Source organism: Microcaecilia unicolor, chromosome 6 (genome assembly GCF_901765095.1).
Source record: "Microcaecilia unicolor chromosome 6, aMicUni1.1, whole genome shotgun sequence".
Classification (NCBI taxonomy): domain Eukaryota; kingdom Metazoa; phylum Chordata; class Amphibia; order Gymnophiona; family Siphonopidae; genus Microcaecilia; species Microcaecilia unicolor.
The window spans coordinates 340801004-340813811 of NC_044036.1; the positions used below are offsets into that span (position 1 = coordinate 340801004).

A 12808-nucleotide genomic window follows, 5' to 3' on the forward strand; every position below is an offset into this window, starting at 1 on the left:
CGCCCGCCCCCGCCAGCCAGCCCGTTTGTGTCCGTCGTTTCGCCGGGGGGGGGCGCTGCACCCAGAGGGGGCGAATCAGCGATCCGCCCCGGGTGTCAGCCCCCCTAGGAATGCCACTGCTAAGCAACAACCAGCATGGTTAAAAAGTGAGGTGAAGGAAGCTATTAGAGCTAAAAGAAAATCCTTCAGAAAATGGAAGAAGGAACCGACTGAAAATAATAAGCTGTTTACGCATAGGCGGGACTTGCAGAGGGAAGTTACGACGCTGCCAGCCAATCGCTGCCTGCACCGTTCGCTCCTGAGTCCGACGCTGGCTGGCAGGCAGTGAAGGAGGACGCTGAGGGACGAAGAATCGCTGGATATGAGAGAGGAGTTTTACCCCGATTGTTTCACTTACCTCTTGCGTTACAGTTTGCAAGTTGACCGATAGGAGTTTATTGACCCCTGATGCAGGCGGTTGTACGCCGAAACACGGCCCGTGTCGGGTATTTGTGATATTAAAGGACTACATTTTTTCTCAATCCTGAAGGCCCAGTGTTTGCTTTTTTTGTTTGCTTTGTTGTATTTGTATGCTGTTTTCCCTCTCTTTTGTGACTGAAAATAATAAGAAACAGCATATGGAATGGCAAGTCAAATGCAAAGAGCTGATAAGGAAGGCTAAGAGGGACTTTGAAAAGAAGATTGCGTTGGAGGCAAAAACACATAGTAAATACTTTTTTTAGATATATTAAAAGCAAGAAGCCAGCAAAATAATCAGTTGGACTGCTAGATGACCGAGGGGTAAAAGGGGCACTCAGGGAAGATAAAGCTTTGGGAGAGATAACGGTGCCAGATATGGTATTCAAAGCTGACAAGTCAGGGAAACTGAATGAAATCTCTATAAACCTAAAAGATGTAATGGCACAATTTGACAAATTGAAGAGTAGCAAATCACCTGGACCAGATGGTATTCATCCCAGAGTACTGATAGAATTGAAAAATGAACTTGCAGAGCTATTGTTAGTAATATGTAATTTATCTTTAAAATCAAGCATGGTACTGGAAGATTGGAGGGTGGCCGATGTAACGCCGATTTTTAAAAAAAAAGTTCCAGAGGTGATCCGGAAAATTATAGACCAGTGAACCTGACATCAGTGCTGGGCAAAATGGAACAGACTATTATAAAGGTTGTTCACATATTTCATTTCTGCCACCCTGAGTTAATGGCTTGACCAGTGGTGATGTACCATATATTTCATTTACACCTCAATCCTTCAAGCACATGCTAGTGCAGTGGTTGTCAACCCAGTTCTTGAGATCGTCACGGTATGCACAATTAATATGCATGAAATAGATCTGCATGCATAGCCTCTATTGTATGCGAATTGATTTTATAAATATTCATTATGGACATCTTGAAAACCAGACTGGCGAGTGTGACCTGAGGACTGAGCTGAGAACTCTGCATCAGTGTGTACTGGGAGAGAGAAGGGGAAAGAGAGGATATTGTACCTTTGAGCTAACTCTGTAAGGCACTGCCAGGGCAGAGGAACACCAGGAGGCCAAACAAAGCCAATCTCCAGCCCTCTTCCAGGTTCTTAGTAGAGACCTGCACGGGAATGGGGTTCGCGGGAATTCCCATGGGGATGGAAGCCGTTCCTGTGGGGATGGAAGCCGTTCCTGTGGGGATGGAAGCCGTTCCTGTGGGGTTCCTGTGGGGACGGAAGCAGTTCCTGTGGGGTTCCAGTGAAAATATAAGCTGCACCTGCGCCAGCCTCTCAACTACCAAGTACCAAGTTCTTTGAGTGCTGTCTCCTCCTCCTCCTCCTCCTTGCTTTAACAGCACAGATGCGGAAAGTGTTCCATGAAGGAGGTGGCAGAGACAGAAAAGGTGACAGAATTCAAAAAGGCGTGGGATGAACACAGAGGATCTCTAATTAGAAAATGGAAGTTGTATAAAACCTAACCTTAAATGGCTGTATGTGTTTGGATGTGACGCTTAGATGGCGACTCCGGCTGTGATGAACTAGGGCTGATACCAGGCAGACTTGTATGGTCTGTGTCTCTTTTAGGATGGACTGGAAAGGCTTAGACAGCAAGTTCAGTGGCTGGAACATGAGGACAGAGCTGGACAAGTGTCCCACAAATCAGAAGACAAATAAGCTGGAGTTGGACTTTGACGGTAACTGCAGCAGTTGGAACATAAAAATAGGGCCAGAAAGACTTCTATGGTCTATGTCCCAGAAACGCCAAAGACCATAATCAAGTATATAATATCACACTCGATTTAATAATGAATTGATAATGAGTGTAACTATTGAGCAGACGGGATGGATCAATCAGGTCTTTACCTTCCGTCAGTTATGTTACTATTAATCCTCTCTGCTCCTGGGCTGATGCGCAGACCTCAACTCTGACACAGGCACGAGCATCAGATGTCACCTGACCTACTGGCGCGTGCATGTGGCGACCTCTTAGCCCACAGTGGCAGTGAATCAGAGACAAGTCTTACATGTGCGCAGCAGAGTGTTCCAGGTTCCAAATTCCGTTCGTTCCTTCCTTGCCTGCGGTGCTGCAGCTCGAATCCAGAGAGAGACCGAGAGAGCCGACCAGAATTTTTATGTACCATTAAATTCTTGTGGGACTGGGTGGGGACAGGTTAAAACCTGGTGAGGATGGGTAAGATTCCAGTGGGGACAGGTGGGGATGGGTAAGATTTCTGTCCCCATGCAACTTTCTAGTTCTTAATTGCTTATGCTGAATTGAGCAAAATACTGGTATCCCACCCCATTTCACCGCATATGAGCTACGGTGAGGGTCTTGGAGGCTCCTGATTCCAGAAATGGTAACTTCCTGGACTAGCACCTGCAGTGACTGATCTATTCCACCTCTGTAACATAGTAACATAGTAGATGACGGCAGAAAAAGACCTGCACGGTCCATCTAGTCTGCCCACGATAAACTCATATGTGTATACCTTACCTTGATTTGTACCTGTCTTTTTCAGGGCACAGACCGTATAAGTCTGTCCAGCAGTATTTCCCGCCTCCCAACCACCCGTCCCGCCTCCCATCACCAGCTCTGGCACAGACCCCGTATAAGTCTGCCCTCCCCTATCCTAACCTCTCAACCACCAATCCCTCTTCCCCCAGCCACCCAATTTCAGCTATGCTTCTGTGGATCCATGTTATGTTTAAGTCATGTTATGTTTAAGACTCCCAGATCTACCTCTCCACACCAGAAATCTCAGCTGAAACCCAGGCCAAAGTATCAGCCTGCCTGTCTGACATTGCTGCCTGGATGTCTCAGCGCCATCTGAAACTAAACATGACCAAGACTGAGCTTCTTATCTTTCCCCCTAAACCAACCTCTCCTCCTCCCCCATTCTCTATTTCTGTGGATAACACTCTCATCCTTCCTGTCTCATCAGCTCCTAACCTCGGGGTCATCTTCGACTCCTCCCTCTCCTTCTCTGCACATATTCAGCAGACTGCTAAAACCTGTCATTTCTTTCTCTATAATATCACCAAAATTTGCCCTTTCCTTTCTGAGCACACTACCAGAACCCTCATCCACACTCTTATCACCTCTTGCTTAGACTATTGCAACTTGCTTCTCACGGGTCTCCCACTTAGCCATCTCTCTCCTCTTCAATCTGTTCAAAATTCTGCTGCACGACTAATATTCCGCCAGTGTTGTTATGCTCATATTAGCCCTCTCATCAAGTCACTTCACTGGCTTCCTATCCGTTTCCACATTCAGTTCAAACTCCTCTTACTGACTTACAAATGCATTCACTCTGCAGCTCCTCAGTACCTCTCCACTCTCATCTCTCCCTACACTCCTCCCCGGGAACTCCGTTCACTGGGTAAATCTCTCTTATCTGCACCCTTCTCTTCCACCACTAACTCCAGACTCCGTTCCTTTTATCTTGCTGCACCTTATGCCTGAAATAGACTTCCTGAGTCGGTACATCAAGCTCCATCTCTGGCTGTCTTCAAATCTAAGCTAAAAGCCCACTTTTTTGATGCTGCTTTTAACTCCTAACCCTTATTCACTTGTTCAGAACCCTTATTTCACCATCCTCACTTTAATATTCCCTTATCTCTTGTTTGTCCTGTTTGTCTGTCCTAATTAGATTGTAAGCTCTGTTGAGCAGGGACTGTTTCTTCATGTTCAAGTGTACAACGCTGCATACGTCTAGTAGCGCTTTAGAAATGATAAGTAGTAGTAGTAGTAGTCTTTAGGATTCCGGAATCTTGCTATTCTTTGGGTTCCGGAATGTTGCTACTCTTTAGGATTCCGCACAGAATCTTGCTACTCTTTCAGATTCCGGAATCTTGCTACCCTTTGTCCTTATCCCTTATTTGTCCTGTTTGTCTGTCCTAATTAGATTGTAAGCTCTGTCGAGCAGGGACTGTCTCTTCATGTTCAAGTGTACAGCGCTGCGTAGGTCTAGTAGTGCTATAGAAATGATAATTAGTAGTAGTAGTCTTTAGGATTCCGGAATCTTGCTATTCTTTGGGTTCCAGAATGTTGCTATTCTTTAGGATTCCACACAGAATCTTGCTACTCTTTCAGATTCCGGAATCTTGCTACCCTTTGTCCTTATCCCTTATTTGTCCTGTTTGTCTGTCCTAATTAGATTGTAAGCTCTGTTGAGCAGGGACTGTTTCTTCATGTTCAAGTGTACAACGCTGCATACGTCTAGTAGCACTTTAGAAATAAGTAGTAGTAGTAGTAGTCATTTTTATTGAACAGCAAAATTAGAGTCAAGTGTTATTATTATTATTAACATTTGTATAGCGCTACCAGACGCACGCAGCGCTGAACAACTGACACAGAGAGACAGTCCCTGCTCAAAAGAGCTTACAATCTAAAAATACAGACAGACAAGACAATTAAGGGCGAGGGAAGTACTGGGTGAGAAGGAACAAGGGGAGGCAATTGAGTAGTGGCTAGGAGCCAAAAGCAGTGATGAAAAGGTGGGTTTTCAGCATAGATTTGAAAACAGGTAGAGATGGAGCTAGACGTATAGGTCCAGGAAGTCCATTCCAGGCATAAGGTGCCGCGAGGGAAAAGGAACGAAGTCTGGAGTTGGCAGTGGAGGAGAAGGGGGACGACAAGAGAGATTTGTCCAGTGAGCGGAGTTCACGGGGAGGAATGTAGGAAGAGATGAGAGTGGAGCGGTAATGGGGGGGCTGCAGAATGGATGCATTTAAAGGTCAGTAAGAGAAGTTTGAACTGTATGCGGAAGCGGACAGGGAGCCAGTGAAGTGACTCGAGGAGTGGGCTAGTGTGGGTATAACGATTCTGGCGGAAAATAAGTCGTGCTGCAGAATTTTGGACAGACAGGAGAGGAGAGAGATGGCAGAGTGGAAGACCAGTGAGAAGTAAATTGCAATAGTCCAAGCGAGAGGCGACAAGGGTGTGGCTAAGGGTTCCTTGCAGCGTATTCAGAAAGGAAGGGGCGAATTTTGCTAATGTTGTAGATGAAGAAACGACAGGTTTTGGCGATCTGTTGAATATGTGCAGAGAAGAAGAGACAGGAATCAAAGATTATTCCAAGTTTACGAGCCGAGGAGACAGGGAGGATGTGAGAGCCATTAACGGAGATAGAGAATGGGGGAAGTTTATACAGTTTATACAGTTCTATTGGTAGAACATCCAAGTCATAAAACATTTAGAGTCTAGTCAAAAACCAGGTATACCATTAGTAACTTTTCCTTAACACCCTTCCCTAACTCCCCCCCTTCCCCACCCTGACATGCTGTGACATAATTAAAAGTTCAAAATATAACTTCTCCCTCTAGAAGGCAAGGTGAGCCATAGCGGCTCCCACATGTCCCGAAATCGAGAACCCAGTACACTGTCTAACTTCGCCACTCCACACCTGTCCAGCCTCATCTGGTGTATTTACTGCAATCTCCACACCGTCAAGGAGGGTCCCGTGCCAGACAGCCAAGAGCCCAGGATGGTGTTGATCCCAAAAGATATAGCCATCCGTATAAAGCCCTTGAAGCCCTGAGGTGGGACAGATGTGTAAGTATAGCTACTAAAGAGAAGCAATGGTTCATATACTATCGTGCAACTCCATAATGCATCCACCGTCTTTAGCAGCCCTTTCCAAAAACCTTGAACCCTGGGGCAAGACCAAACCATGTGTCCTGCTCGATGAGGGGAGACATACATTCTTAGTAGGAATTTATATAACTTTTCTCTCTGTAAATTTGTACACATGTTATAATAATGAACTAGCCGTTAAGCCCGTAAAAATGGGTGAGATTTCCAGCTACCCTCCTCGCCGCCGCTCCCTCCCCCCTCTGTGCTGGGCCCCCTGCACTGACCTGACAGTGCCTCTCACCTCTGTGTGAAAGCACTGCAGGCAGCAGCAGATCGCTCTGCTGCTGCCTGCAGCGCTTCCACACGGAGGTGAGAGGCGCTGTCAGGTCAGTGCAGGGAGCCCGATGCGGAGGAGGGCGGGAGCGGCGGTGAGGATGGGGGGGAGGGTGGAGGTTGGTGCGCGCAATGTTTGTTTCCAGGCGGCAGCGTCCGACAGTGACTCCGACTCCGTTTCCCTCTCTGTTCCGCCCTATATCATCATCACGTCTTGACGCGAGGGCGGGACAGAGAGGGAAGTCTCTACTGCGCATTTGCAGGTGAGTCGGTCACTTGCCGTTTATATGTTTGATTGTGCTAGACAGAAGGTTGCCACCTGCTGGTATGGGGGGGCAGGGCAGGTGAGGGGAGGGGGGGAAAGAATGAACCTGAAGATCACTGGCAGAAACTTGCACAGCTGGGTTGTTTATCTATATCATTTTGTTAAGCATAAAAATTCGGTTTCACGAACTGCCTCCCACCTCTGACTGAATGGCCAATATCTATGGCACCGTTTTCCCAATGATTCACTGCTCTTATTTCCAAGTCACTTGACCGAGAGAGATGGAGAAGGAAAGAGAGAGTCACAGGTATGGATCACAGAGACTGAGAGGTGAAGGACCACATCTGTATATATAGCAGTGTTGCTCCAGCGTTCTGTAACAGTGACCTCATTATGACAGCCACAGAAGCACTTCATCCCCAGAGGCCAACTATGCTCTCGGGTCTCGGCCTTCCTGCAGCATTACAGCCGACGCTTACATCACCCCCCCCCCCCCCCCTCACCACCACCTTCCATGGAGACTGCACAGGCCTCGTTATAGCATGGGCTCATCTGGAGAAGTGGACCCCTGAGGCTTTTTTCGGCCAACTCAGGTTGCAACCCACAGTTTGAGAAGCCCTGGTATATAATCCGCCAATATGGAATTATATTACTAGTGCAGTGAGCTGGCTGTGTGGAATAAGGATGGGAAACAATGTTATTGGCTCACTTTGTTACATTATAAATATTTTGTAAAATTTAAAAGTTTAATGATTGGGTAAGGCAGAAACCTAGGGAAGCTAATAGGAAGTCACAGATCCGTTTATGTTAGCATATAACCTCATAAAAGTGCTACTTTAACTGACTATCGGGAAAATATTTTAGCAATGAAGGATTTAGCAGGAAAAATAGCCTCTCTGAATTCTTTCTTGCAGGTTTCTCTGGGACCCCATTTTAAATACTGAAGACAGAGACATCTACCGGGTCTCTACAGGAGCAGCAATGCTACTGGCTGCCATCCACACCTGTGACCAGGTATATTACAGTACATAAGTACATAAGTAATGCCACACTGGGAAAAGACCAAGGGTCTATCGAGCCCAGCATCCTGTCCACGACAGCGGCCAATCCAGGCCAAGGGCACCTGGTGAGCTTCCCAAATGTACAAACATTCTATACAATCAAGCCATTGTGACATCACTAATGAGGTTGGCTCTTATTGGTGGAATGAGCCACTATGACATCACAATAGGTTAAATCACTGCTCTATGTAATAAAAGTGAGCCAAGTAGAGGACATAAGTACATAAGTAATGCCACACTGGGAAAAGACCAAGGGTCTATCGAGCCCAGCATCCTGTCCACGACAGCGGCCAATCTAGGCCAAGGGCACCTGGCAAGCTTCCCAAATATACAAACATTCTATACATGTTATTCCTGGAATTGTGGATTTTTCCCAAGTCCATTTAGTAGCGGTTTATGGACTTGTCCTTTAGGAAACCGTCTAACCCCTTTTTAAACTCTGCCAAGCTAACGGCCAAGCACAACACACTAGTGACCAGGTACAGTACAGCACACCTGTAACCAGGTACAACCAGCACACTGGTAATTGGCTACAGTACAGCACACCTGGGACCAGGTACAGCACAGCACACCTGGGACCAAATACAGCACACCTGGGACCAGGTACAAACAACAGAACTGTAACCAGGTACAATACACCACACCTTTGACCAGGTACAACCAGCACACTGGTAATCAGCTACAGTACAGCACACCTGGGACCAAGTACAAACAACACAGCTGTAACCAAGTACAATACAGCACATCAGTGATCAGGTAGAATACACCACACCTGTGACTGGGTACAATACAACATTACAACAAACCTTGGAGCAGATAAGATACTACACATTAGTACTTAGAAATCTTACGTTACACCCATGACAGATATAGTTCAACATAACTGAAACTAGATACAGCGTAACGTACCTCAGAGTAGATACTACACATTCAGAACAGTACAGCACACCTGAGACTAAGTACAGTGTAACACACCTCAGAATAGTACAACACAACTGAAACTAGAATTTGAGTTTCATTTCTCCTTAATTCATTCTCCAAGAAGAGTAGGGAATACATGAATGAAACAAAACAATTGGTCTTCCACAAGTCAGGAATATTCTAACATCATTTCAGCATTTACTGGGATATTCCTTAGTTAGCCCTAACGAGGAAACAAGTGGTTAGAAGCTAAGGAGCTCAAGCGTGTGTACGGTTCGGACTATGCAGTATGCATTCTGAGATGTTATGCTGTATCTAGTTTCAGGTGTGTTGTACTATTCTGGGGTGTGTTACACTGTACTTAGGCTCAGGTGTGTTGTAGTATTCTCATTATGCAATATCTGCTCTGACGTTTGTGTACCTAGACTCAGGTGTGTTGTAATATGCTCATAGTGCAGTATCTACTCTGAAGTCTGTTATGCTGTATCTAGTTTCAGGTGTGTTGTACTATACTGGGGTGTGTTACACTGTACTTAGGCTCAGGTGTGTTGTACTATTCTGAGGTGTGTTACACTGTACTTAGGCTCAGGTGTGTTGTAGTATTCTCATTATGCAATATCTGCTCTGAGGTTTGTGTACCTAGACTCAGGTGTGTTGTAATATGCTCATAGTGCAGTATCTACTCTGAAGTCTGTTACACTGTATCTAGTTTCAGGTGTGTTGTGCTATTCTGATTGTGTAGTATCTGTTCTGATTGTGTAATACCTATTCACTTGTTCAGTACTCATGTCTGTTTTATAATTCCCACCTTTAGTAATTCTTTTATCTCTTATTTGTCTTGTTTGTCTGTCTTGATTAGATTGTAAGCTCTGTCGAGCAGTGACTGTCTTTTACATGTTCAGTGTACAGTGCTGCGTACTTCTAGTAGTGCTATAGAAATGATAAATAGTAGAATCTTGCTACTCTTTGGGATTCGGAATCTTGCTACTCTCTGTTTTTATCTCTTATTTGTCCTGTTTCTCTGACTTGATTAGATTGTGAGCTCTGTCGAGCAGGGACTGTCTCTTACATGTTCAGTGTACAGTGCTGTATACATCTAGTAGTGCTATAGAAATGATAAGTAGTAGTAGTGATTTGGATTCCAGAATCTTGTTACTCTTTGAGATTCTGCATGGAATGTTGCTACTCTTTGGGATTCCGGAATCTTGCTACTCTTTGTCCTTATCCCTTAATTGTCCTGTTTGTTTGTCTTGATTAGTCTTTAAGCTCTTTCGAGCAGGGACTGTCTCTTCATGTTCAAGTGTACAGCACTGCATACGTCTAGTAGCACTATAGAAATGGTAAGTAGTAGTAGTCTTTGGGATTCTGGAATCTTGCTACTCTTTGGGATTCTGCACAGAACCTTGCTACTCTTTGGGATTCCAGAATCTTGCTACTCTTTGTCCTTATCCCATATTTGTCCTGTTTGTCTGTCCTGATTAGATTGTAAGCTCTGTCGAGCAGGGACTGTCTCTTCATGTTCAAGTGTACAGCACTGCGTACGTCTAGTAGCGCTATAGAAATGATAAGTAATAGTAGTAGTCTTTGAGACCCGGAATCTTGCTATTCTTCTACTCTTTGGGATTTTACACAGAACCTTTGCAACTCTTTGGAATTCTTGAATCTTGTTACAGTTTGGGATTCTACACAGAATCTTCCTACTCGTTGGGATTCTGGCATCTTGCTACTCTTTGTCCTTATTTTATTTTATTTTATTTACATTTGTACCCCGCGCTTTCCCACTCATGGCAGGCTCAATGCGGCTTACATATACAGGTACTTATTTGTACCTGGGGCAATGGAGGGTTAAGTGACTTGCCCAGAGTCACAAGGAGCTGTGCCTGAAGTGGGAATCGAACTCAGTTCCTCAGTTCCCCAGGACCAGAGTCCACCACCCTAACCACTAGGCCACTCCTCCTTATTTGTCCTGTTTGTCTATTTTGATTAGATTGTAAGCTCTTTTGAGCAGGGACTGTCTCTTCATGTTCAAGTGTACAGTGCTACGTACATCTAGTAGCGCTAAAGAAATGATAAGTAGTATCTGTTCTGAGGCGTGTTACACTGTACCTAGTTTTAGATGTGTTGTACTATTTTGATTATGTAGTATCTATTCCGAGGTGTGTTACGCTCTGTCTAGTAACAGTTTCTCTCCCTTTCTCTCAGGTCAGTGCCTATGGATTCATCACTCCGGACTATGATAAATATTCCGATCACTATTACGACAAGACCTTTAAAGAGCTGTTCTTCTATGAGAACCATAACTTCAAGCTGGAGATGCAGCTGTGGCAGAAACTGCACCACAATGGCATTATAAAGCTATACAGCGGGAGAAATCATACATCGGCACAGCTACCGATGACCCGTAACCAAACGGGGGCAGAACCAAGTCAGCCCAACCATTCTTAGGCATGTCGCCTTGGGAAAGCCACTTACTTATCGCTTCGAGTGAACACTGAGGACTGAGTCTACTTTCTGGAGTCCTGCTGGGCTCTTGTGATAGGACCTGGTCGCTGTCCAATACAAGAAGCTGGGCTCAGTGAACGCTTGGTCTGACCCAGCCTGGCACCTCTGGTGTTCTCATGAGAGCACAGAGAAATAACATATCCACACTCAGCTCGTGTCCTGCTGTTTTGCATGTGGTCACTGTAAGCGAGTCTAGATTTTGTGTGCAGCATGGCCACGAGGGACATGATATCAGGTTTACAATACACAGAGATATTCCTTGAAACAGGTATCTAGTCCAGCTCCCTGCCAGCTCACCGCACTTCCCAAGTCGACCACTGAGGACTTCAGGAAGCCTTGTGGCCAGATCAGCGTTCAAGGTGCGAGAGCTACAATATCTTAACACAGAAGTGATCCGCACCGCACGCACGTTTGTTTGTTTCCCTATGAGAAGAATCCCATTCCCCTCTCTTCATAATTTCTCTTTTCAGAAAGTCTGTCTTACACAAAGCCACTCTGTGCCTGACAGGAGACAGGGCTACACATGTGGACTATAATTACTTCCTCCCCCTCTCCGCCCCTCAATCTCTCACACTGAACCAGCCTCCTCCTCCTTACACTGCAAATTGGTTGCACCTAAAACATGAACCCAGTGCAACAGAGACAATCAAACCATGACTCACAGACCTTAAAGCAGTTAATCCCGGTGACAGAAATGGGAGCTAAAACCTGTGATTATTTAAATTATTCTCTAACTCCTCTTACTCTCTTACCTATCTATATGACCCATCTTTGCTTTACCCTTCACTATCAATTAAAATGTTCTATTACGTATTGTGTTGACACAGAATCTTCAGACCTTTTAGTACAGGAACAGTGCTGGGCAGACTTCTATGGTCTGTGCCCTGATCATGATGACTGAATAGATAGAGATGGGCTTGAGTGTAAATTTTAAGGGGTTTCCACGTTAGCTTCAGAACTTAATACAAGAACAGTACTGGGCAGAGTTCTACGGTCTGTGCCCTGAGAAAGGCAAGGACAAATCAAACTCGGGTATAAAGTATCACATACCATGTAAATGAGTTTATCTTGTTGGGCAGACTGGATGGACTGTACAGGTCTTTATCTGCCGTCATTTACTATGTTACTAAGTTACTCTTTGGGGTTCTACATGGAATGTTGCTACTAATTGGGATTCTGGAATCTTGTAACTCTTTAGGATTCCAGAATCTTCAGAACTTTTAGTACAAGAACAGTGCTGGGCAACGTCCACAGTCTGTGCCCTGAGAAAGGCAAGGACAAATCAAACTTGGGTATACATATAAAGTATCACATACCATGTAAAATGAGTTTATCTTGTTGGGCAGACTGGATGGACCATTCAGGTCTTTATCTGCCATCATTTGCTATGTTACTCTTTGGGGTTCCACATGGAATGTTGCTACTAATTGGGATTCCAGAATCTTGTAACTCTTTAGGATTCCAGAATCTTCAGAACTTTTAGTACAAGAACAATCAGTGCTAGGCAGACTTCTATGGTCTATGCCCTGATCGTGACTGAATAGATAGGGATGGGCTGGGGGGTAAATTTTAAGGGACTTCAACATTAGCTTCAGAACTTAGTACAAGAACAGTGCTGGGCAGACTTCTATGGTCTGTGCCCTGAGAATGACAAGGACAAATCAAACTCAGGTATAAAGTATCA

General features: G+C 45.1%; 1 protein-coding gene across 4 annotated transcripts in view; it reads left to right on the forward strand.

The window, feature by feature from the left end:
- The window catches only part of LOC115473537 (alpha-N-acetylgalactosaminide alpha-2,6-sialyltransferase 2-like), a 112671-nt gene that overhangs the window by 70062 nt on the left and 29801 nt on the right, over positions 1 to 12808 (forward strand). For 2 of the 4 annotated variants that reach the window (XM_030208585.1, XM_030208587.1), the window contains 2 exons: positions 7555 to 7654; positions 10825 to 11920. In XM_030208585.1, the coding sequence (XP_030064445.1) occupies positions 7555 to 7654; positions 10825 to 11067 (343 nt within the window). In that variant the 3' untranslated portion in view covers positions 11068 to 11920. Of the gene's footprint in view, positions 1 to 7554; positions 7655 to 10824; positions 11921 to 12808 lie in introns of those variants that run through there. The other 2 variants (XR_003942679.1, XM_030208586.1) reach the window with 1 other exon arrangement.